Raw genomic sequence first — 24,880 nt, forward strand, 5'->3', positions numbered from 1 at the left:
AAGGAACCGAACACAGATCGTAAACGGGAACGTCGTCGTCGATGTCTAGCATATTTTTTGCACCATCGGTCGATAAGAAACAGAGAGAGGTCACGACGACGTCAACGCCACCGGCCGGCCAATCTGGCCTTGGACTCTGCAGCAGCACGAGAGTTTCACCCACTCGTCGTGTTGCCGAAATAGGGAACCACGATCTACGGTCCATAAAAGACCCGTTATACCCGTTCGCCGGCTGACTGGCCACTAATTGCCCGGTTTTGCGGTGCTAAAAACTTTGCGTTTCTCTGGATTAAATTTCACGCAATGCCACGGCCCACGCGATCCTGGACGCGACCCAAAGGGCAGTAGTCGCGGTCAATAAATTAACGCTTTCGGCGCCAGGTGGTGGCGATATAATCGGGACCTCATCGACGTCCCAAACCCGGACGACCCGAAATGCGCCTTTCCAAAAGCGGACACTCGTCAGCGCGCCAGAGGGCGCCACGGACACTCAGTGACTGTGTTTCCGGTCCACGCGGTCGGCTCATCGCGGTCCAGGTATCGCGCACCAAGGCCTTCTCTCCAAGGCCCCGTCGATCCGGCTGGAATATCAGAGCCCGCGGAAGGTTTCGTATTTCTATTGCGCGCGATGTTTATTATTCGCGGCCGGCACTTTCTGCAAGCGAAGCAGAGAGACAGAGAGAGGGAGCCCGCTTTGTGGCCGGTGCTGCCTCCGATTAACTGCGTCTGATAAGGCCCCCTGGACGCACGGGTCCAACATGGCCGCTCGCCAGAATGAGAGAGACAGAACTCCAGTGCGGAAATTTGAGAACTCGCAACGTTAACTTGCTGTTGTGTCTGAAAGGAATGTGGCCATGCCGGGGGATGCTTCCATGCCAGGAGTGACCACTGCCGGTCGGATCGCAGAACAAGTGTCTCCGGGACGATTCGGAAGACGACAGGCCGTACGGTCCCCAGCGGTGAATGGGTGCAATGAATGGGCGCGGTGGCCAAGATTTCAGCCCACGAAAAAGCCCTCCTGCGTGCCTGCAGAACCGGGCGGCTCGAGTGTCTCGGGTAGCAAGCGGGTTATGTTTTTGCACGTCTTTTTCTTTTCTTCATTGGCACATTGGGGCACGTTTTGCGCGCGGACCCGCGTAAAACCCGTGGGAAGAGCAGCCTCGAATGTCGGTCGCAGACACGTCCAGCGCCCACAGAGGTCCGTCCAGCCAGCCCAGCCAGCAGTAGCTGAGTAGGTAGGGAACTTGTCGCCGACGGGATCCGGACCTTCGGTAAAAAAACTAAAACAATCCGGCTGGTCGGCCGATACGAAGCCGACGCCTTTCGCCCGTTGGCCACGTCTTTTCAGAACTCAGCTTCAAGTGACCCGATCCCTAGCCGAAGCCGCTGCAGCAGCAGCAGTGTATCCAAATAGATCGTAGTGTCTAAGATTTGTTTCTTCAACACGAGAAGTCCACGACCCACATTCACGACCGATCATCACCGTCGGTTGGTCTGTCGGCGAGGGTCAAAATTGCGTCGCCACAAGAACGCGTTGTGACATAATCGATGCTGCGGCTGCTGCCGCTGCTGCACTTCCCCGAATGACGGAACACGAGAGTGGCATCGTCGACGCGTGATGAGCTCACGACACCCCGACGCCGATCGTTGTGCGCGCGCCCTCAAAACGATCTGCAACCCCTTAACACGGCCTGCCGACCAGTCGGACGTAACGGTTCTGTCAAAAAATGGAGGTCAGAACATATTCGTGATTGGTCTTGCACCATCACTGACGTTTTGATGAAACGGCTCGCCGTGAGAGTGACATCGAAAGTCCATCCCGACCGATGTTCGGAGAAGGGCCGCTCCGTGTTTACCTTTTGCGGTACACCCACGTGTTGACGACGTCCGGAGTGTTGGTGCGGCGTAGGACGCCGCGGAACGAGGAGGACTTCTTTCGCAAGAGGCCGTTGCCGGAACCAGAGCCGGCGGCGGCCGCCAGTGAGGTGGCGGACTGGGCCGAAATGGGTGGTTTGGTGCCAGCACCCCCCGGATGCCTACCACCGAGTGCGGCCGCCAGGCGGCGCTGCAGCACGCGTTGCTGCTGGCCAGAAGAACTACTCCCCGTCGTGGAGTTGGTCGCCGTGGAAGAGAGTGTCGATCCGGAGCCTCCCGTCGACAGGGGCACCGACGAAGAGCTCGAACTGGACGTCACATGGGTAGCGGTGGCGATGGCCGTGGCACCGGACAGTCGGGCGGACAGGTGGTCGCTGGTGCTGTCAAAAATGTTTTCAAAGTTTCTGCCACTCTCGACCATCCGGCCAAGGCTACCCAGGTCCCCGGTGCTCCAGTGCAGTCGGTAGCGCCGCAGGTGCTGCACGAACCCGTCACTCTTCCAGTTCTGCCGTGACACCAGATCCGGTTCGCTTGCCACTCGCCGTCCCTGCTGAAGCCCCTGCTTGGGTGGACAGTCGTACCGGGCCATCCGCTTCAGATACTCGAACTTCAGCTTGTTCGGCTCCACCGATCGCCTCCGATCGGCCCCATCGCCCACTGGGACGGGAGGACGCCGTCGTACGATGGGTTCCGGTGGTGGCAGCTGGGGACACTCGGGTGGTGGGCATCGCCCACCAGCGCCAGCGCCACCGCCACGGTTCTTGCGGCGCACCGAGAGGTTCAGACTGCGCCGTTGCTGTAGGAAGCGCTGAAAGAGGTTCGCGGCCGCAGATCGTCGGGCGGGTGCCGTCACTGGCGCTGATGGCGGCGCTGGCCGGCAGCTTTTCGGCACCACCACCGGGGCACCGGTGTCTATTTTAAGCTTTTCCGTCCGCTGACGGCGGAACTGCAGCTGCTGTTCCCGCTGGCGTTCGATCTGGTCCGCGTTGATGTCGTACCGCATCAGCACCGGATAGTAGCGGCTGTTGTCGACGATGATGATCGATTTGGGGCCCTCCTTCTGCTGCTGGGGCGGTAGCGGTGTCGGCGGCGGTATTAACCGCGATTCGTCCTCGCTGAGCGGTCGCTTCAACAGCAGCGGCTCCAGAGCGCTCGGGTCGACCAGCAAGACGGCACGGTGATCGGTCCCGTTGAAGGCGCTCGTATCGGCACCCGTGAACGTCTTGCGCTCCGAGCCGGGACGGCGCCCGGGCCGACCACGGCCCGGCCCGTGGTTGAAGTAGAACTCGTGGAAGTCTTTCGCCTCCTCGTCCGGGGGTCGCTGCTCCCGGCCGCGCTTGTAGATCTCCTCCTCCAGCTTGCGGATCATGTTAAGGTCCAGCTTTTGCTGTGGAACACCCGCCGCCGCCGGACGCCCAGACGGTGGCTGCGAAGCGGCCCGATCACTGAGCGGACCGGGGTCATCCACAGCATCAGAGCCGGCACCAGCATCACCATCACCACCACCACTGGTCAGTATGCTGGAAGACGAGGCCGAGCTCGATGAGCCGAGTGATTGCTTGAAGAAGCTCAGAAAACTGGACGGCCGTGGCCAGATACGGTTCCGGTTGCGGCACTTGATGCGGTTCTTGTCCAGGTCGATCACACGGTTGCGCATCACCACCCGCTCGACGTCCGCGTGCAGCCGCCTGACATCATCCGGCAGATCGGCCATCATGGCGATGGCGGCGCAGTTCGACAACGCGGTTTGACACTATTCTTGGAACTACTCGCACACACAGGCAGGTGCTCGGGCTGCTGTCATCCGATTGCTAAACACTGTCCCAGTCGCTGTAAGCGTTGCGGCCCCTTCACCATCATCGAGAGCGAGAGAGAGGGCGAGCACCGACTTTCTCACTTTCACCACCAAGCGCGGACTCTGGAGGCCCCGTCGTTAGTTGGCGATGATTTGATCCGACACTTTACGAGCGCCTCGGCCCGTCCGATACTTTACGCCGAATGATTAATGTCCACACGGAAGCGCCGCGGCTCTGGCTGCCTACGACGATCGACACGATCGCACACACTGTCGAACGAGAAGAAGATGAGATGATCGCACTCGGATGCGCGCGTGTGCGTGCGACTGAGAGTTCCAAGTTCTGTCAAAAGCGCTGTTTTCGGTTGAACAAATCACAGTTCTCGTGGTCGGGGAATGGAAAAACACCTACGCGCCTGGCCAAGGCCTTACTGCGCGCTGCACGATCACGATCGAACAGGATGTGACAGAGCGGTGCGCCACGCCACGGTCAACCAACCGAGCAACAATCAACGAAACGCACCCCTAGACACCATTGCCAACCGATTATGGCCACCGAGTTGGTGAAGCTGTTCCAGCCATTCGATGGTATCGATCGCGACAATAGAGCGAACGCGCGCCCGACGTGGGTTCTAGACGCTAAGGGGACCACAGAACCATGACTAATGCACCTGAGAGCTCGATTCATTCACCGGAGGGCTTGATCGGGTTCGCGGCCAATCGAAAGAGGTGGAACTGGAAACTGGAGCAACACAGCTTTGAATTCCCCTCCAGCGAGGGCGAGCCTCAAAAAGGGCGACCGAACCAACCAGACCACAATTAGTCACTAGTAATTCGCGATTTCATAACCCCTTGCGGACCCTTGCGGAGGAGAACACTTCACGTTGATGCCTCCGAGATTAAAAGGTAAGCTCCACCACGCACACAGTGGCCGCGGTAATAATAATGCAAACAACTGAACGAGCTCAGCGGAATGTTACATATTTGCCATTCAGTCATTCCAGGAGGCCCCCGTAGACCTGAGACCTAGAGTAAACATTTGCTTTCGAGTCACCGCGGCCCGCGGCCGCTGGAGAGTGTGTGTGAGTTGGCGAATTCTTGCGATTCCTGCCTTGCGATTTATAGTAATGGCAGCGGGGTCAGCACACCCCGATGAGCCCGATTCGAGAGCATCAAGATCCATCAGCGGCCTCAGCAGCCGCGAGAGGTCTTCGAACCCCACACACTCCTTGGGCGAACAGGTGGAACATGCTACGAATGTAAACACACTGTCTAACAGCGCTCTGGCCTGGTCCTTTGGGTCTTAATTTAGACGGGAATCCCGCCGCCGCCGACAGAGAACTAAAATAAACGCGCTGTTGGTCGCAGCGAATGTCCAGCTGACGCGGGGCCCGCGGGTGGTAATGTTTGAATAGTGTGTGGTGGTGGCCGCGGAACCACAACTTTCGCACATTAAATTGAGACAGACACACACACAATGGACAGTTGTCTAAACAGCTGCCCCAAAAACCAGGACGGAATCTAATAAGAACGCAATATCTTGATCGCCACGCTAAGGCTGCTAGGTGGCTTTATTAGAGAAACTCCGCCACATCCGTCCGAACTGGCCCCGGGGGCCACCAAAACAGGTTGTTGTAGAAGATTATCTGGTGGTGCCGAGCAACAATTGACACACCGCGCGCTCACCGGAGCCACACAGTTCCATAATTATGATTGATCTACTTTAGACGCCCCGGGTCATATTGTGTGTTGCGTGGCAGCAGAACCCGTGCGGATCTCCCGCGTTCCTTCGGCCCAAGAAGCAAAAGATGCAAAAGCTTACGTGGGCTTGAGGTATACGCGCGCTTACGTCAAACACGAAGCCCACAGCAGCGAAAGAAACTGGTTCCGCGGGCGAGCGGAATCGGAGGAAAATAACGCTCGACACAAAAGCACCCAAAACGGCGACGACGACGACGACGGCTGAGTTCAGGTTTCGTGGATGGCAGCGGACTGATTGGCCAATTTTACCCAAGCGCACACACAATGGTCACTGCGATGTGTGACTCACCAAAGGATGACTTCCAGCAGCAGAAGCCACCTCAAAGAGCGAATCAGATGAAAGACGAAGGCTATAAATGAAGCAGGCTGCGCCGCCAACTAGATGGTTGGCTGGAGAGCGGATTGAGTTGGTTTGACATTTGCCCACTTTCTACTGTCACGCCAAGTTTCAACCAGGAGGCCATAATTCTTTGTCTGGTGTCTTTATCAACCGCTACGCTACAGATTCTAACCCTATGCTTCTGTTCGAAAACAACCGCCGCTAGTTCCCGACCGACGCGTGATTGCTTATCAGCCACGACCCGGGTCAATCGGATGGGGTCGTCTCCTTGTCAGAGAACCTTCTGTCGTTTCTGCCCTTTTTTGTACTGACGACATTCGACGACAATTTCCGTAACCTCCGTTGCTGTTATGTCGTACCAGGTTCTTGCCCTGGATCCCGGATTCCTGAGTCACGCGAGGCAATAAAAATTAGCAATCCATGAGTGCAGGGGGCACTTCCAAGAAACACTGTGGCAGACCTTTCAGGCCAATTTGCGATAATGTGCACCCACAGACGGCATTTTGTTTTCACACCCCGCCCGCCCCGCCAACGGTCAGACGGGATTCCGAAAATGTTTGGCCAAAGATTGCGCCGCGCACAGGACAACGCACTCGCAACGGTACAAGCGATGTGTGTCGGTATGAGACGGTGACCTTGTGCCAATTTTGTGGCGGCCTTTTCGAGTAGTGGCCGTACCTGCAGCAACAGCACTCTACTCTATAGGTCCCTCAGGTGGGCTGATCTCTCAGCCGCGCTGCTGCATATCCTTATTTACGATCGTTGCACTGCGCTAAAGTGTTCGGTTAAGTAGGCTTCGGCAACATCATGGCATGGATTATAAGCCTCCGCCGTCTTCGATTACGTTCGCCTGAATGAGCCCACACAGCCAACGACAACAGATCGTTATGGCACAATCGTGTAGACACTTTCTTTACGTGTCCGCCGCCCCACGAGCTGCTGCGTTCCGGGTCGTCACATCTTTGGCCGGACGTATTGCGACAGACACACAGAAAAAATGACTAAATTCGCCTGTCGTTCAAAAGTAAATTAAACAACAAAACGCGCTTTCGACTTCGACCGATGGGGGGCGGTTCAAAAAGTCATGCTGAGAAAGGATCACGATCGGGGGGGTTTTGTGTTGGACTTGATCAGGTTTCTCCGGTCGACAACGGAGTTTTTGGAGTCTTAACTGGTGGCTGATTAAGTGTTCCTTGGCATTTTTCTACATTTAATATGCTTTGATGAAAACATTCGCCTCTGAAACTCTTTTAGGTCTAAGTAGTCCACTGAAGTGTTCAATAAGTTCTTACGATCGATACCAGAGGGCGCTGCTACGAGCCTAATTTTTTTTTTAATTGGTACACTCTTCATATGAACGTATGTGAAGTTTCATTTAAATCAGTCACTTCATTCTTTGTTTACAAGTCACTTTAGAATTAAGTATCGACGTGTCACAGTATTTTTTACAACCGAAAAAATCAAGTATCTATAAAAGCAAAGTCAGTTTATGAACGAATGTTGAAAGTGTATGAGGACTCTTCGCCTTCAATTAGTACATTAAACGGACTGAAAGAGATTTAGCACAAGCCATCTCAATATAATCAATATTTTGAGTAAAATATTGGGTTTCAGAAAACTCTGTGCAAAATGTGTGCCGCATTCGCTAAAAATGGAACAATGCATTCGATCACAAGAGTCACAATCAATTTCCAACTTAAATTTATCCAATTTCGTTTGTTTGGCTTTGGACTTTCTATAGACTTTTTGAACCACCCCAGCCCACGGGAAGTACACATTGTTCGCCGTGCGCCGTGGCACTCCTCTGCTTGGTGCGTGTTTACTGTAATCTCCCATTTAACGCGGATAACCTCTGACCGAGCCGAAAAAAGCCATAACAATCCGCCACTTGATTAGCGCAGCACATAAAAGCGACACCCGCCAAAAAAAATCAGCTGGGGTTCGACCACCCGCAGGAACCGCCCAAAAGACGGCGCGATCTCAAAGGGGCTATCTGCGCTGTCAGGCTATTTTGAAAGAGTTATGATACCGTGTGTGTGCCGGTTCGCACTGGGCACTGGTACTGGCTCCTCCAACAAATAGCGGCACCAATTGGCGAGACCCTTTGTGACCCCTCGCTGCGCGCTCGATTAGACCCTATATTCCACACACACACCCGACCCGATCGAACCAGATGGCAAAAACAGTGATCGCGAGCGAGGTTGGCCTTCGCGAAGAGTTGTCACATTTGACACATTTGGTCGGTCGGTCGGTCGGTCGGCCGGGTCGGCCGGGCACCCCACACACATTTCGGGGGCCAGCTTTCTCGGAGGCGTAGAGCTCTGTCTTCGCGAAAGCCACCACCGGTCCTATTTGGGCATGACACGCGCACGCGCCGAGATCTTGGCCACCGAAAATCAAGTCGCTCTCGTATCAAGAGAACGGCGCATCGCGGTCTGTAAGTGTTTTTCGTAAATCTTTTTCTGGCCCCCTTATAAGTGACGGAAGAAGAAAAAGACGGAATGCACTATTTTCGCGGGGCACGCACACGCGGCCCGTCGTCGTCACCGTCGTTGGCGAGAGCCATTTTACCAACTCGCGCTTTTTTCATTACCAACTCGCGCGGGCGCACGAGGGCGTCTGAGTTCTCCTACGGTTTTGGGACGTTTTTCTTCCTGCATCACGCGACCTGACCGCGACCCGTGGGATGCATCGCGAAGGTGGTAGAGATTAGTGTCCCCCGCACACGACAAGCAAAAAGCTCTACAAATTTTCACTTTCAATCAGCGTGCGATCGTTCGAACGGACATTGGTTCAAATTTATTCAAACGGCCCGCCCCGTAAAAGGCCATTAACCGTCAGTTTGTTCGGACAAATGCACGATTTGTTGCGCACAAAGTATGATTTCTTCCGCCGCCGCTAATGATGATCCATCGTAGATCATAAAGTTGGCCGAAAAAAATCACCACCATTTGGCACGCCATCGTCAAATGCCCAATAAAACGCGCTCCGCTCGCTCAGCTCGCCCCCCGATTTGGAAGTCAAATGAGGAAATACACAACCGTCTCAAACGACGGGTTGAGATGAGCCCTGTCGATGATCGGAATTTGCACGATCATTTGTGCTTCGCTCGCTTCGTTGGTGCGCCTTTTGAGTTCTGGGGGGGACACGCAAACAAACTGTCTGACTGGCGCTACGGCAGACCCAAAATTGCAAATATGCACAAATCTGCAATCAGTCGGCGGGCCGTCCGCCGAAAACGATTACGATTTGATAGATGGGGGGTGTGCGCGGCTGCGCAAGTAAGCGGTCTGTAAACATTGTGCTTCGCGGTCTTTCGCGCCGCGCCTCATCAAAGCCCGTTGCGGTTTGTTTGCGCAAAAAAAGGACGCTAAGGCACCACAGTGTTTTGATTATGTCGCTCGCGATCCGATCCGCCACACGATCGTGATTTGGGACGAGACGACCCAACGAAACGAGCCGCCGTCTGAGCCTGAGACAGATCAAGAAGGAAGTGGTTGGCCGGCAGCACCACTAAGTATCAAATCGAGCCAGAATGAGAAGCACATTTTTTGGAGCGAACCACAAACCCCGATCGGTTGATGATGAACGGTCATTACTTAAACGCCTCGTTATGATTGGATTGCGGGTAGCGTAACCCAGAAGGTTTCGCACACTCCTCCACCAGCCAACAAGTCACGAAGTCGGGAGCCATTTGCTCAACGGGTGGGAACAACCGAAAATATTTAAATCTCATTTCGATAACCACTGTTTACACCGTGGGGGGGTTAGGGTTCCCCAAAAAACGCCCTCTGGAACGCGTCACCCAACGACGCGTAGCGTAATAAATCAAAATTAATTGACACCAGTCACACTTTTTGCACGGCACGATCGAGCGTAGCACGCGATCCGCGCGGGGACAGGTATCTCTGCAGGATCCGCGCAGGTCCGACTCGTTACGTCCAGGAAACGGTCGGAGTCTGCGCAAAGAGGCACGATCGCGAGTTGCGCAAATTCTCTCCCGCAGACGCGATCGCTTTCTGCGATCTGCGAAAGACGATAAAATTAATCTACGCTCCCCGTGCGGTCCCGGGGTGGGTCCGGGGGGTCCGGGCAGCAGATTACAGCATACGGCGCCTCGCAGTTCCAAGGATGTCTGGGGATCTTCAACTCCGTGAGCTGAAGCCACTTTCATCGCCGAGAAGTCGAGAAGTCGCGACGGCGGAACAGACTTCCGGCGTGATTGATTGGCGCTAGGTCATTGAGCCAAGCCCTCCTCCAATTTGCAATAGATCTGCACTCGATTAATCTGCGTCGAAAGAGCACGCAGCACGCGACAATCGAGCCGATTCTTGCCACGTTTCGCGTGTCCTCCTACTCGGAGTCGTTCTTGGCTGAGAAGTCGTTGGGGAAAGCGGACCCTCAGCTCGCTAGAGCAGCGCGGTGGACATACTTTCGCTCTCTGCTTCGAGTCTCCGCTTCTTTTTTTTTTGGGTCGAGATACTCCTCCTGGGGGAGTTATAATTAGATGCACTTCTCTACCGGTGGACAAATCGGATCGGAGTTCACCGACCGCTCGTCGCAAAAGGTATGCTTGCGCCGAAGGCACTCTCGGTTTCCGTGGCGTGTCAACAATCTCTCTCGCGCTCTCCTAGGGAACAGGAGTCTGGACCGCACCGACCCGACCCGATAAGTTTGGATGACATAAACGAAATGGGGCCAACCGGTGGGCTCTATCTTCCGGCGCAATCACCACCACGCGGCTCACTTCGATTGCCACAAACCGGCGCGCGTTGGGCTTAATCGATAAGGATCGCCCCCGGGCTGGCGCCCCGCTGCAACGTGGAGGCCCTCTCCCGTGAAAAATAGGAACACAAAAAAACGGGTAAACCGCTGAACACGCTAATCAATTCACGGAAGCCCCCGGTCGCGGCCACTTTGTTGGTGCATTCTTGGACGAATCACTCTCGCACTCGCTTTAAACTTTTTATCGCATCGCAGCACGCGTTGCACGATTATTTTTTTTTACGATTGCAACACCTTAGCCCAGGAGCTTGAAGCGAAAGATAAATCACACACACACGCACTGCGGCTCTAAACGAGCAACAAAACACTCGATAAAAGCGCGAATCACGCGTTCCGAGTCGGCTCGTCGGTGACACGATTGCTTTCGGTGACACTTCTTCTGTGCGCTGCGCGCACGCACGGAAACTATGGCACGCCCGGAGAAGAACGAACGATCCGATCCGCTGCGGTGCGCGTCTTGTCTCGATCTGTCTGCAACTCTCCGGCGGCGGCGACGATCACAACAAACGCCAAGAGGCGCTCTCTTGACTCGCGAATTGCGTGTGGGTCGCGGTACCGGTTTTCTCAAACCGATTCGCGCTGCGTTCGCCTTCTCTCACAGCCCACTGCGTTTCCCAGCAAATGAGCCAGTGATTTATCAGCAACTCTACCTCTCTCTCTCTGTCGGTGAAGGAGACTCTCTCTCTTCTCAGCTCTCGTAGCTCTCTCCGGGAGCATTCGCTGGATTGATAAGTTGATGGAAAGTTGAACAGTTCACGGTGAAGCGAAAGTACTATCTCTTATACCCTTTGCTTTATGAAATGTTTTAGTCATTTGACAGATTATTATTATTATTCATTCGATGCCAATTTAATTGATATGATTATATTTTAATGCTTTTTGGCCATTTCAAGTACCCGTTTCTAACGATTTTCGCTCCCCACCCATTTCCTTAAACTGCAAGTCTCACTCGAAATATTGTCTTTGATATGATCGTTTATTTATGATCATCCGCCCCGCGGGGTGGGAGCAGCATCCACACACAAAGCGCAAACACCACGCCCAGGGCTACTGTTGATAAATCAATATCACTTTTGTGATCACAGCGTGGTGGTGGCCACACCATATCCGACGGTCGCGGCTGTCCGGTCCGGCAGCAGCACCGTGGTGAAACGAAACGAAAAGTGTATCGCAAAACAAATAAATAACTCACCATACGGCCGATCGGCCAGCCGGCCGGGCCGGAAGCTGGCATAAAATATTGTGGCACTCCTAATTAACATCTCCCTGTGGCGAACACGGAACACCACACAGCGAAGACGGGAGGAAATTGGTTTTGAAATTACTAAATCAGTGCTCCTTCGCTCTCCAATCGACCCGGGTGCATTATTTAGCATAATATGTTGCAACGTGAGATGCAGTTTTGGGTGCGTGAGATTTCGGATTACCGAACCGCGGGGGGTTCACTCTTCATCCGCGACTGGGATTTGTGATCATTCTCGGCCGGAAGTCACGGTCGCCACGGTCGCGCCCAATCAGCGTGCGCGCAGGAAATCCGGTCACCGCGATTGGAATCGACGCGAAAAGTAAGGTAAAAATGAAGGGCAACCACAGTTCGAGTCCGGCCGTGGTCCCAGCAGACATCCTGTTGCAGCAACCAAAACTATAAATAATTTCAAACAGAGCAGTAAGTGGTCGGTCCAGCGGTCCACAATCGGGTTGTTGGATTGGCAAACCAGACACTGGCCACAGTAAATTATTGGCACACGCAAATGGAGCCAACATCCGTCGTCACATCAAAGGCATATCAATGGCAGAGGACGGGCCACATGCAGCGAAAGAGCGGAAGTCGGTACTAATATTCGATCGTTACCAGCTTCTGCATCGTGATGCGAAAGAACCGCAATCTGCGCGTTCGACAACCCGAACCCCGCCGGCTCCTAATTAGAACGAAAAGCGGGCTGATAATGGGAAACAGCATGACAGCTTTAGTAGGGGGCCATTCGTGCTGGTCGGCCACTCCGGACCAGCTGGTAGCACTTGCTCTTTACTTTGCTTTCGCATCATTATTATCGGAGTCTGCACAGGCGGGGTCGCTGAATGAGCGAACAGACTAACCGTCTGCTGGCTGAGCTTCAAACGCCGGCCGACCCAGCCCGGAACACGGTCCAATATATCTTCCAAGAGTTATTCCACCAAGATTAAAGGGGACCCCTGTGTCTGTGATGACCGATAAGACGCTTCCATTTCGTAGCAAAAACCGTCCGAAACCGTCTGATTATGCAAACATTAGCCTTAAGGTCATACTCCGCACTTTGCATTGAAAGTCTGTTTGCGTATAATTTGTAGGTCTTGTGCGGTGGGCCAAACCAGTTTGCATCGACAGAGCAGCACAGGAATGAAGAAAAATGCGCCTACGTTCCCATCATCGAGACCTAATGAGGCCAAATGGTGAGGAGTTCTCGAACTACTCGTGTCCCGGTTCTTATCGGACGCGCCTCAACCGGAAGAGGCACGGAACAGTGAACCGCAGACCAGGCACCACTTCAGATTGGCGCGTTGGCGATACATTGACCCTTTATCATAAATTATCATAAACGCTGCCGGTGAGAGGCGTCGTCGGTGCGGTGCGTGCAGCCTCGGGACCCGCCGGTGCATCGTGCCTTGGATCGTCCGGGAAAAATCGTGTTAATTTCAGTTTATAGGCATGTAACGGACAGTTAACAGACTCCCACCTACCGGCGGCAGCAAGTAGGCTGCTAGGCCGGCAACAAGTGACCATCACCGTCCTGGTCGTGGTCGTGGCCGGGAAGCGAAACGAAATTTTCGTGCCCTCGCAAAGGTAAGGTCGTACGGAGGAGTCGTCGTCGTCGCCGTCGTCGTCGGCACAATAATGTGTCTGCGGCCCACGCAAGACGCCCCAGCACCAAAAACGGGCTACGGCGATGGTCACAAATTATGTTGGCCACACGTCCACAACTTTCGTAAGCTTCTTGCGGAGGAGACACGATAAACGGTTCAAGAAAGAAAAAACCCCGGGAAACAATTGAAGCTTGGAAGCTTTCCGAGAAGGCACCAGGCCAGGTGACTGACCCTATCCGAAGGAGAACCGGAGCAACCGCGTCCGCCGGCCGGATTCAGATAATTAACATGGCGCGCAGCGATGAATTTTCTCACGCGCAGCAGCTTAAGCTTGCTAAAGTTTCCGTCAGAGGGCGCGCGCGACCGATGACCGCGGCCACCCCGTCTTCAAGATTAGTCGCTGGCCGGAGAGATGATGGTGTGTGATATGTTGGTAGATGATGCATTGGTTTGTGCCGCTGAAGACATCGGGGCCCTTGGGCGATGATGGCGTCTTGATTCACTTTCATCCCGCGAGAAGGCGCATCCCGCCGCTCGAGATGATCGAGATCGGGCGGCACTTTGTGGCGGTGCACAGTATCATTGTGTCCGATTGTTCCTCTCGTTTGCACATCAAGATTGAGATTCTTAATTAGAGGCAGCCGCCCGGGCCCATGGATTGGACTGACCGAGCACGGCACACATGTTGTAGAAGACCCACACTCGATGATGGACCGGGAAGAAGAATCCACTTGTTACGACGACGCATCACTTACGATCGCAGATTGAAGAAGGCGGCATCCTTCAGGAGATTGAACTTACCTAAAAGAAAAAGAAAAAAAAACCAAATTTTAATAACTCAATAACAACGCTTTAAACCGGCGTTCAACATGAAGCCCCTCGAAGAGCCCGCGAATGTGACATTAATTTCACATTCCCAACGCCACTCGAGCGGCACAAGTTTCGCTACAATTACCATGCGCCGGGCTCGCGATTCGCATCATCAAACACGAGGCGAGCTGGAAACCCGATACGCCCCGATACCTGGAGTCCCTTTCGCCGGCACACGAGATGATGACACAATTTTTTTTCGCGCGCCTGCTGAAAACGGAAAAGGAAACTCAATCCGACAGATCCGAAAGTGGCTGCAAAGAATGCGCGCGATCGTCGGCAAATTATTCCGATCCCGCGGTGAAGGGAGAAAACATTGGTCCGTGCCGAGGCGAACAGAGTGTGGAAAAACAGATTGAATTTTCCCACTTTCCACACGCCACACGCTCTGTGGCGGCGGCATCTGCCCCACCGACATTCGCATCCATTATTCAATAGCTCAACATCATCGCATCCGACGAGAGCATGCAAACGGCGGCTGTAAGGAAGTCGGTTCCGATAATAAAAAGACGATCAAATGATAGGCGAACAGGCGAGTTGCCGGAGTTGCCGGTGGAGTTGAAAAATGAAATGAGGAAACGCCGGGCCCGGGTTCGCTCGTGCCCGTGGGCAACCGTAAGTTATTAAGGCGACCCGAGGCCGAGTTCTGGTTGCAAAAAGCAACGGAAAAGAACTCTGTACAAGACGCGACGCAGTCCAAAACGAGATTCGTCCAAGACCCCGGGACCTCGTTAGGGACGCCTATCACAACCGGGAAGCACAGCAGCGTTAGTAATTGCTGCGCGTTCGACAGCTGACCGCAATTCTTCTTGACACTTGTCGCGGTAAAGACCGCACCCAATCAATTAACTCGATGCGAGATTGGTTACCGATTGGAAATGTCTAGCCATCGGGTGGCCATCATCTAAACACGGAACACGGACAACAGGAAGACAGAACAGGCTGATTAGAAGAGAAACCTGAACAAGTAATAAAAAAAATATTGAAAAAATAAATGAAAGATGTCTAAAAATAACAAAAAAGAAACAAAAACTAGAATAAACAAAACAGAACATGTAAAATGAAGAGTGAAACAATCGATTCAATCGATCAATCTTTTCAAACCACATAAATCGATGACAAATTAACCAGAATTACTCAAAAATGAATTACAAAACAACATAAAAAGTGCCTAATGCTCAAGAATAAACAAATGGCAACAAAGCCCCCAACAAAACCCTAACATCACCCCGATCGATGAAGGGCCACTCCCGATTGCGTGCCGATTGAGGCACCTACCTTCGCTGCAACCATCCCAAATGGCTTCCTTCCTCTACCCGGGGTCAATGACCGGAGGGCCACACCCCTCACCACCCCCGTGAACGGCCTGTGCCTTTTACTTGACACATTAAGCGCCAACGCAAAATCGGAATCGGCGAGCCCAGCGCGATGACGATGATGCGGTGCGGTGCCCTGGGCCGGGAGTGGTGCCGTCGGGTGCGCCACCATGGAAAACATACATTTTTTGAATCGAGTACAAGGTGTTCCCCGTTCCGTTTCGTTCTTTTTTGCATCGTCTGGCATCGTCATGACACGCGGGATCGAAACGCGGTCGCGCGCGAAACTGCAATCGAAAAAAAATCGAATTCAAATGCTATGGGCGCGCTGGGCTAGAGAGGCATCACCAGAGGCCGGCAGCTATGCTGGCCCGCAGCACCCGCGGCACCGCGTGTCCTGTCGATTTGGATGAATGAAGGCGGTGAGGCGACCGTCCCGTGGGCTTTGGAGGGCCCGATCGCACCGACGCAACCGAGCCGGGGACGTAGAACCGGTACTTTGACGCCTCCTCACTTGCAGCGCAGCATTTTATGCAAATCGCCGCTACGCGCGTTGCCCAAGTGGGCCGCCCAAGTTTACGATCAAGTGGTGATGGTGGCGTGGCGTGTGCTGCACACTGGCGACGGCGACCGATTTTCGCTCGTTCGCGAATTTTATGTTGAAATAAAGTCGCTCCGCGATCGGTTGCCGATCACGCGGTTTAGGGAGTGTTTATGACGGTGGCTTAATGCACCCAAATGACTGGCGGTCTTCGGCGGCTGAACGGCCATAAAATCGGAAGCTCTACAAATGTCACAAAATGTTAACGGCTGCCGGGGTCAGCTGCCGGGCACTACCGTGCGCGACCACCTGAAAAATCGCGTCACTCGCCATAACTCCTGGGGCTGGGGCGCTAATTTACATCTGCGTTCCGGGCCAATCAAATGCCTATAAACTGCTTATCAAACTCGCGCGGCCACGGCTATTAAACAGCAAAAACACTCTAATCATGCTAAATGATCGCTCAGCGATCGATCGGAAGCTGTTGGCTGGCTGTTGGCGATTCTCGAATGCAAACAGATTGCGCAGCCGGAGCAGCACCAGCATGACGCAACGGTGCACACACTGCGTAGAGACATTTATGCTCGATCCGTTCGAACAACATTATTTACCGCAATCCCGCAATTGACCGACCGGCCGATCGTTGATCTGTCCCGGGCCGCTGGTGTTGCAACCATGATAAATATGCGCAGGGCGCGGGCTTGCCGATCAGATGCTGCCCCGGTCACCGCAGCAGGGTTCCCCGGCGAAATAGACGGTCCTGAGCCACATTGGAGAGCGGCGTAGAATTTGGCGTCCTCCCCTTTACTAGTTCTACTAGTTTGGCAAATACACTTTTTGTTGATCCCACCGAGCGCGGATTGCGCGGTTGTAGAAGTCTGGCTTATCGTCAATCTTTGCGGTGGTGACTGATCATGCCTCAGGCATAACTGGGCCTGGTCTAGAGGAGTCCGGACCGTGGTTCACCGGCTCGGCTCTGCGAGCCGGAAACGTTGCACCACAAGAATGGCAATAAACAGTTTAATTACCGAGCCGGAGCACCGAATCCTGAGACCCGTTCGAGTGGCACGAATCCGACCGAAGCGCAGTTTCCAATTAATTCTGGTGAACGAAAATTGAAATAAAAAATCTCCCTATTGCAACGGGGCAAATGGCTCGCCTTACCCGTGCCCCGCGGCCCAGGAAGATGATGGTTTTACGATCGAAAAGGCGTCGCCCGGCCACGACTTGATTTGATTGCCCCAACCACGGTCAGCCAGTCAACAGGCAATGATCGGCAGAAGTGCAGTAGCGAATGTAGCTTTTACATTCTACATTGTGGTGTAGCGTGGAAGATCACGCGATCGATCGTCCGTGACGTCCGTTGGTTTAACACTCATCCGCCCTCGAGTAGGTGGAATTTGCATCATTATTTCTATTTTCAGCTCTGTCCGCTAGGGAGCGCTACCGGAATAGCGATCCTTAGGCGTCGGGTGAGTTTGATTGGGTAGTTATTTGTAACGCACAATTAATATTATTACCATTTAAAAGAAGAAAAAAATCGTTTTTCATGGAAAAACAACAGAAAATTTTATCGTGAAAGAATTTAAATGACGTGAACAAATCTAAGAGAAGTAGCTAAAAATTATCACAGAAAATTTAAATTAAATAAACAAAAATTAATAGTTGAAAATATTTGGTATTGAAAACACTTTAAGTTTATATTTTTAACATACTTATCAAACGACGGTAAGTTTCAAACACTAAAGAACCTTTGGCAGGATGATACCAGGTTTGAAAATGACCAGGATTTCTGCTTAATATTCACGAGACGAATGCGGGTTGACTTTTTTTGCACCCTGAAAAATTGATTACATTATTCCGCCGAGCCGATCAACGATTATCTTCAATGACGAGACCGGATTTTATGGTCGTTTTACTATGACCGCCACGGTTTTACTACTTTGTAGACGTGTGTTGACTCCCGAGGACAAGAAAAAGAGAAAGGCGGGAGGCGCGGTGGCCCCGCTTTTTAATGTCAATGCAATTTCCCATGCCGCTTGCTTGCCGTCGGTCTGTCTGACAGATCTCGGCGTAGTCTCGCGGGTCGAGTGAGCAGCCGGAGTCTTCTCTTTTTTTGGGGCCATTATTTTGTTTACATCCACCAGCCAGCCAAAGGAAAACGAAAAAAACCAAAACCGTCATCTCAATTAGCGTGTGCCGCTCGGCATCATCTCGGAAAAATAAAATCGTAGCTCCCCTTTTCTTTCCTGTCGGTTTCCCACTTTTTTGCTGTTGGTCTGTCGGCCTGGGTTGGGTAGCAGCCGATGTTGTTGTGGCCAGCAGCAGCGACCAAATTAGTATGCAATTATTTCATTCATCCTCCGTGGCGGCGACATAACGATCTTATGCACATTCGTCCACGTCCGACACTTTCACGGTTCGGCATCATCGACCGTGCGTGCAGCAATTGGCCAGTCGCGACAGGGTGTGCCCAGGGTCACCCCCGGAGAGCATGGGAACGAAGCATTACATTCCCTGTCTCTCTCTCTATCTTCCTCCCGTTGAACCTCTGTCACTTCCGTTGTCGATCACCGGTAGCGGATCGTGATCGAATGAGTAAATACGAGAGCTCGATCAGCGGCTTATGCTGATGTATAAGAGAGCGATATTTAAACAATTTGTACCGAAAAACTCCCAGTTGAAAGTATTGTAACATTAAATCATTTTAAGAAAGTAGAACAGTCTCCGAATCCTTGATTCGGATTCGTTCAACCGATCAATCCGATTCGATATCACAACGTGAAAGCCACGGAGCGATGCGGATTAAACAAAACGACGCAGAAAAGAGTATATTTCGCCAGACGTGTGGTAAACTCTTTTAATTTAACGGACACGGCACCAAACGGAACACGAACACCGCGAAAAGCGAAAGGAAATGGAACCCGCCCGCGGTGGTGGTGCAATAAAATACTGAAATTTCAATTTTTATGTTTCCTCGGGAACGCGAACAATAATTGCGAACATTTAATAATACCAGCACGGCTTGTGCTGCTGATGATGATGATGATGATGGTCAGCAGGTTTTGGGGCACACCGGTGGCCCCGTTTACAAATGTCACTCATACCTCAATTAATTGACGGATACCACCAGAGCGTAACTACTTGACAAAATAAGAAGAAATATGTATCGAACGCAGGACTAACTGCCGCTTGATTTATTCCCACGATATGGATCAAATCACGGAGGCTAATAGCACCTTAGAATGACGCCATTAGCGTACGTTTACGCTAAAATTGATTGTCAGCGCGCGTCGACGAGCACATTTGACGGAGCAAGGAGTATCCTTGGACTATAACGCTAAGCGCGACACATTAGTCCCTAATGTGGGTCAAACATCAAACAACATTCTCTCACTGTACACGACGACAATTTGCCGCGTGCATGTTTTAGAAACTCAACACAGCCCCACGGCGGATGATTGGAGCCGCGATTGCATTAATTAATTAAACGGGCCTCACATCACGGCTCTCCCGTAGGGCTCTGTCTGGGGCGCCCCCGGATGATTAGCCACATGGACATGGTTATTTAGTATAATTTGCTGCTTAAACTCAACACCCGGCGGCGTGTACGTGTAGGCAGACAGGTCGGGATACCTTGTCCCTTCTGCCGCCAGAGATTCATTCACAATGCGCTGGTTGGTGGCCGCGGTCAGGTACCGTTTTAATAGAATGCATATTTTATGGCACGATAATCACACGGAACATTGATGCATTTTTATCACAAGCAGCACGAAGAAACTTTAATTGACAAGCCAAACCGGGGCCACGTGGGAGCCCCGGAGGTCCCATGCCTCGCAACATCGCAACAGGAAGATGGGCTCAATAAGGCAGCGTTAGGTCAGCTGATCAGGATCAGGAGAAGAGGATCAGTGCACAAACCTTTATTGATTTCTTTTTACAATATTCATTTATTGCAGTTGGAAACTTTCCGCATTTTGGAAGGCTTTTGATTCTACATAGTTAAATTGAAAGACCTTTGGATAAATTGAAGCAACTTAACGGAAATGATCAGAAAAGATTTGTTTTAAGTTCCGCTTTAAGCCTTTTTGACCGACGAAACCACAAGCGACTTATGATTAGCAATTATTTGAAAGATCACCACAACTTGCTGAAACTAGCTTCTCAACAGATAAAGCACACATCATTTATCCGCGTTGAGGATGACGGATGGCCGCCCAGTTTGGTGAACCGTTTAGCGTCTTAAGAGTTCGCTCGAGCAAAAACGGCAAAAACTAAATATTTATCACCCAAGAGTGGCACAGTAGAGCACATGGTGGGCTTCGCGTGCCTTGTCTCCTTTCACAGTCAATTTTTTGTGACCCAATTTGCGCCTCACGGCGCACGCATGTGCCACGGACACGGACGCGAAATGATTCAACGGCACGCACCACATGTCAACCGGAAGAAGACCGGGCAAACCCACAACATGGCGCTGAACATAGCGAGCTAGATCACCGGGGGTCCGAGTCTATTGCCGGGCGTGGAATGAATTACGCCCGACGGTGTCAAAGCTTAATCAACCGTAATGGTTTTTCGCGACATGGCGTGGCGTGGCGCGGCGCGCGGCACACGAGTCTTGGCCGTCACGGTGTGGTCAGCTTCCGTAACGCGCAGCCCACAGTTCCAGCCAGTTTCTGGGAAGAAGAAATATGCTAACCGACGACGGACGGACGGGCGCAGCTTCTTCTGGGTAGCGGTTTGGCGCGCGACACGCAAGGAATAAATTAAACGAGTTTATTATTAACTGTCACCATCCGGCACGGCACGGAGCAGGACGATACCGGCCGATGCAGTTTGTTGCACCGAACGAACGCAGCTTCCGTGTCGTCGCTCGCTACATAGTTAGGACGATCGTCTGCCTTACCATGTCCCCGCTGCTGCCTTAATGCCGAGAGAGAGGCCTTTGCGAAAGGAAGCTCCCCGTGGGACCTGTGGGTAATTGGAATAATAATTGCATTTTCTGCAAACTCCACTCGACACCGGACTTCACACTTCATTTTCAATCGTTTTTATTAACTCCACTGTCACTGTGCCTTTACCACGAGGATCACATTCGGCAATTCGAATCCTTCTTTTAGGCAGTTATTTTCAAATACTTTATATTTTTCGCATTTTCCTTTGTGCACTATCTACTTCTAATTTCATTTATGTTTTCTTTCTCCATTTAAACCATCAAGTCTATTCAGGTAGATGGTTAACTAATCTTAAGGCTAACTTTAAAACCCTTTTTTCTTGTTTTGTGCCATTTATGCAGCGACCCGAAGCCGAACAGCGGACACATTCAATTACACTCTTAAGCTATCCATTGTTAGCCGGAACGATCCGCTCAACACTAAGCAACACTGCGGCTGGGGGTCCGCTCCACTGTGGGCAATAAAGCTCCTATCGCAAAACGACCACAAGAAACATGGCCCCGAAGGCCTCGAGAATGAGTCACCCGATAAGCATAAAACCCCTCGGTGGCCGCAGCAGCGAACGAGGAAAAACCAGGAGCTATGTCCCGGTGAAAGTTATGGGCCCGTGCGCGTGCCTTAGGCACCATCGCCCTCCGGCACGCCCCAAAGGTGGGTGAACCGACCGACCAACAACACACCGGTCGGTCAGGAAAGGTTCAGGCTAATCGAATCCGGTGCCTCTTTGGCGTAGTAATTGACTTCAATTAAGATACAATTGCACTTTACGACCGTGCACTCTGCACCGGGCTCGCTCGTGGGCCTCGCGGCTGATGGGTGATAAGACCCCGAAGCGAACCCTCAACCCAGAGACCTGGAGTCCCCCGGGAGAGAGACGGTCTTAAGACGGACACCAAAGCGCACTGTTTGTGTTTAGATAGCACATGCAAATAAGAGCGCGCATCAAGTGGGTGGCCACCCCTCAACGCGATCCACTTCGTTATCGCCAGAGCGGATCAACGGAACACCCTCCTCATGATGGGCTACCGGTGCCAGCGATCGGCTGAAGATCCAATAATAAAACGCATTTTACTTACGGTAAACAATCATAAAATTACACTTAAAGGTGTCCACAATGTAAATATAAGCAAAAGTGCGAAAAGCAAACACTCTAAAGATTGAACAAGACAAGTTAAAGCAGGAGAAATAAGAAATTAAAGACAGAAAAAGGTTGGGAGCATAACTTAAACAAAAATTGCAGAAAATCAATCCATTCTAACTAGAATATAAAACGTAAACCTAAAACACATGATCACAAAAGTATAAACGAGATGAAAACTACTTTCAATTGTAAACAAAACAATAAAAAACCGAAACGAAAACAAACGAAACATACAAAAAAGCGAAACAAAACGATACGCGCCTTCCGCATTAGTAATGCAGTTCTACAAATAGCCAGCGCACAACACAATCCCCTGGCCACCATGCGGACATGCGTCATGCGCCGTTGCCTCGTTCCGTGTCGTCGTCGTGTTGTGCCGTGGATTGAGATGTCGATTTGCGTTTCCACCGATTTACCAGTCCGTAACTGACGGCGCGTCTCCGCAGTTGCCAGTTTACATCGTGAGACACGAGAGCGTGTAAAAATGCATGTCGGAACGGCCGTCGAAAACCCCGCCGTTAGAATCCAGCATATCTAACATCTTGCAGTCCATCGTTCTTGACTTTTACAACAGCCATTCTCTGCGGACGTCGCGGACCGCGTGCTCACGGCAGCATGACGGTCACTCCTTCTTGTGTGCCCGGTGCCGTGTCTAATTTCAATTTAAATTCAATCACGAGTCGTGTGCCCGGTGTTCCGGTGTTTTGTTCCCTCCGAGGCGTTCTCGGAGTCTCGGACTCGTCTCGCGTTGGATTGCGATGAATTGCAGTGTGACCCTGGGAGAGGATCGTTGGTTATGAGCCGTAGAGTGCTTTCTAGGAGTACTGGCTGGCCAAATTACAAGGTGGCGCATACACGCGTTACATCAGCACGCACAGCGGACATATTCCTCGCGAAAGGCCGCATCCCACGCCAAACAAGCCGTTATCTGTGCCCTACTAATTGAGGACGTCTTTCCGGCTAATCCTAGAGGCATATAAATATGTTGCCGGCGCTAAATAGTCGCACCAGCGGACCCCGGGCGGTCAGTTTTAATCCAGTGCTAAGCGTGAAGTGTGCTAGGAACTCTCTACCAAACCGGGTTCGCGATGGCAAGTGCGATGAGGTGCGTGCAACGAAAATTCGTCCCTCCCCGAAGTCCCTAAAACGGAATGTCTTCTTCTTCCAGTCTGTCGATGGTCAGTTTTCTGGCGCTGTTGCTGTTGGCGGCACTGGACCTGGTCGCCGCTGGCCGTAAGCTGGAGTGCAGCGAGCACCGGGAGCTGGAGTGCGAAATCTCCAACTTCACGATCGTCGAGCAGATGGATCTTTCCGAGTACGAATTCCCGGACCATCCGCACCTGGCCATCGGGACGTATCCGCTGTCGGACGACTCGACGTACGTGGTGACGATCACGAAAGAGCTGGCCGACCTGCTGCAGGCGACCGAAAAGCTGGAGATCCAGAACGTCTCGCTGCAGACGATGGTGCTGTGGAGCAATCTGCGTACGCTCGATGCGTCCCACAACAGCTTCTACGATCTGGTGGTCGAACCGGGCCACCACTATCAGCTGCGCGAGCTGAACCTCAGCTTCAATCGCTTCCAGTCGATCGACTTCATCCAGGCGCTGCCGGCCCTGCGGACGCTCGATCTGCGCCACAACTACCTGGAGACGGTCGATATGTCGCTGTTCCACATGGCCACCGATCTGTGGAAGCTGAACTTGGGCAGCAATCGCATCCAAACGCTGACGACCGATGGATCGCTTCATCTGCCGCGCCTCTCGACGTTGCTGCTGAACGATAATCTGCTGGCCGTGCTGGACGGAAGCGAGTGGCGCTTCAGCATGCTGCAGGAGCTGAACCTGGCCCGGAACCGGCTGCGATATCTGAGCATGTGCGAGGTGAACCACTCGTTCCCGCACCTCCAGACGCTCTACCTGGACGAGAACCGCTGGGAGTGTGGCCACCTGAACTCCACCGTTCGCCAGCTCCAACAGCTGGCCATCAAACCGATGGCGTACTACGACGTGGACGACGAAGAGCGCTGCGGTAGCACCGTGGAGGGCATCTGCTGCTACTAGGCCCGAAGGCCGGCCGATCGCACTTTCAATTTGTGTACCAACCCCACCCGTAACCTACTGGGTGTTGTGGGCCTATCAATAAAAGGGAACGAACGTTGGCTTGGCTTTGTTGGCTGGCTGTAACCCTCCAGAACCGAGGTACCGAAGCATGATTAATAACCGAGAGAACCGACGTCACTCACTGTGTGTGGGGCACACGACTTTGGAGCGCGGTTATCAAGATTCCAAAAGTGCCCCCGATGCCATCGGCCGTCTTTGTGCCTGTTGGGGTGCCTTCAAGAAGTTCTGGCGTTGTGTCTTGCGGGCTCCCCGTCCCGGTATCGATGATCTTTCGCCCTCGGCCTATGATGCAGCGTGTTTTGTTTTAATGTCACGGTGCAGAGTAAGGTGCCGCAACGAGGGCTCGATTAAGGCAGCAACCCCCGTGGCTGACCTTCCCGGAGTCGTGAAACATGAAAATGCAATTTGCCCACCAAGCGCAGCAGCAGCAGCAGCAACCCCGCTGTGGCGCAAGGAACCAATTGAAGGCACGCAAATCGAATGCAAGGCGCTTTTTTATCGGGAAGATCACCCGACAAACTAATTCCGTTCTGCGGT

General features: G+C 52.5%; 2 protein-coding genes across 2 annotated transcripts in view; one reads left to right on the forward strand and one right to left on the reverse strand.

Annotated features, from left to right (window-relative positions):
- LOC128278396 (uncharacterized) overlaps window positions 1-3,589 on the reverse strand; it is a 14,624-nt gene extending 11,035 nt beyond the window's left edge. The window contains exon 1 of the mRNA XM_053017125.1: window positions 1,857-3,589. Coding sequence (XP_052873085.1) covers window positions 1,857-3,589 — 1,733 coding nt within the window. The remainder of the gene's footprint in view (window positions 1-1,856) is intronic.
- A 19,806-nt stretch (window positions 3,590-23,395) lies between these two features.
- LOC128267801 (leucine-rich repeat domain-containing protein YddK-like) lies at window positions 23,396-24,406 on the forward strand. The gene has a single exon (XM_053004726.1). It carries the CDS (start codon window positions 23,396-23,398, stop codon window positions 24,281-24,283), a length of 888 nt encoding a protein of 295 aa, XP_052860686.1. The 3' UTR covers window positions 24,284-24,406.
- Window positions 24,407-24,880: the final 474 nt, after the last annotated feature.

Source organism: Anopheles cruzii, chromosome 2 (genome assembly GCF_943734635.1).
Source record: "Anopheles cruzii chromosome 2, idAnoCruzAS_RS32_06, whole genome shotgun sequence".
Lineage (NCBI taxonomy): Eukaryota > Metazoa > Arthropoda > Insecta > Diptera > Culicidae > Anopheles > Anopheles cruzii.

Coding starts and splice junctions, on each gene's coding strand:
- LOC128267801 (XM_053004726.1), top strand. CDS start 23,396: ATGGTCAGTTTTCTGGCGCTGTTGCTGTTGGCGGCACTGGACCTGGTC.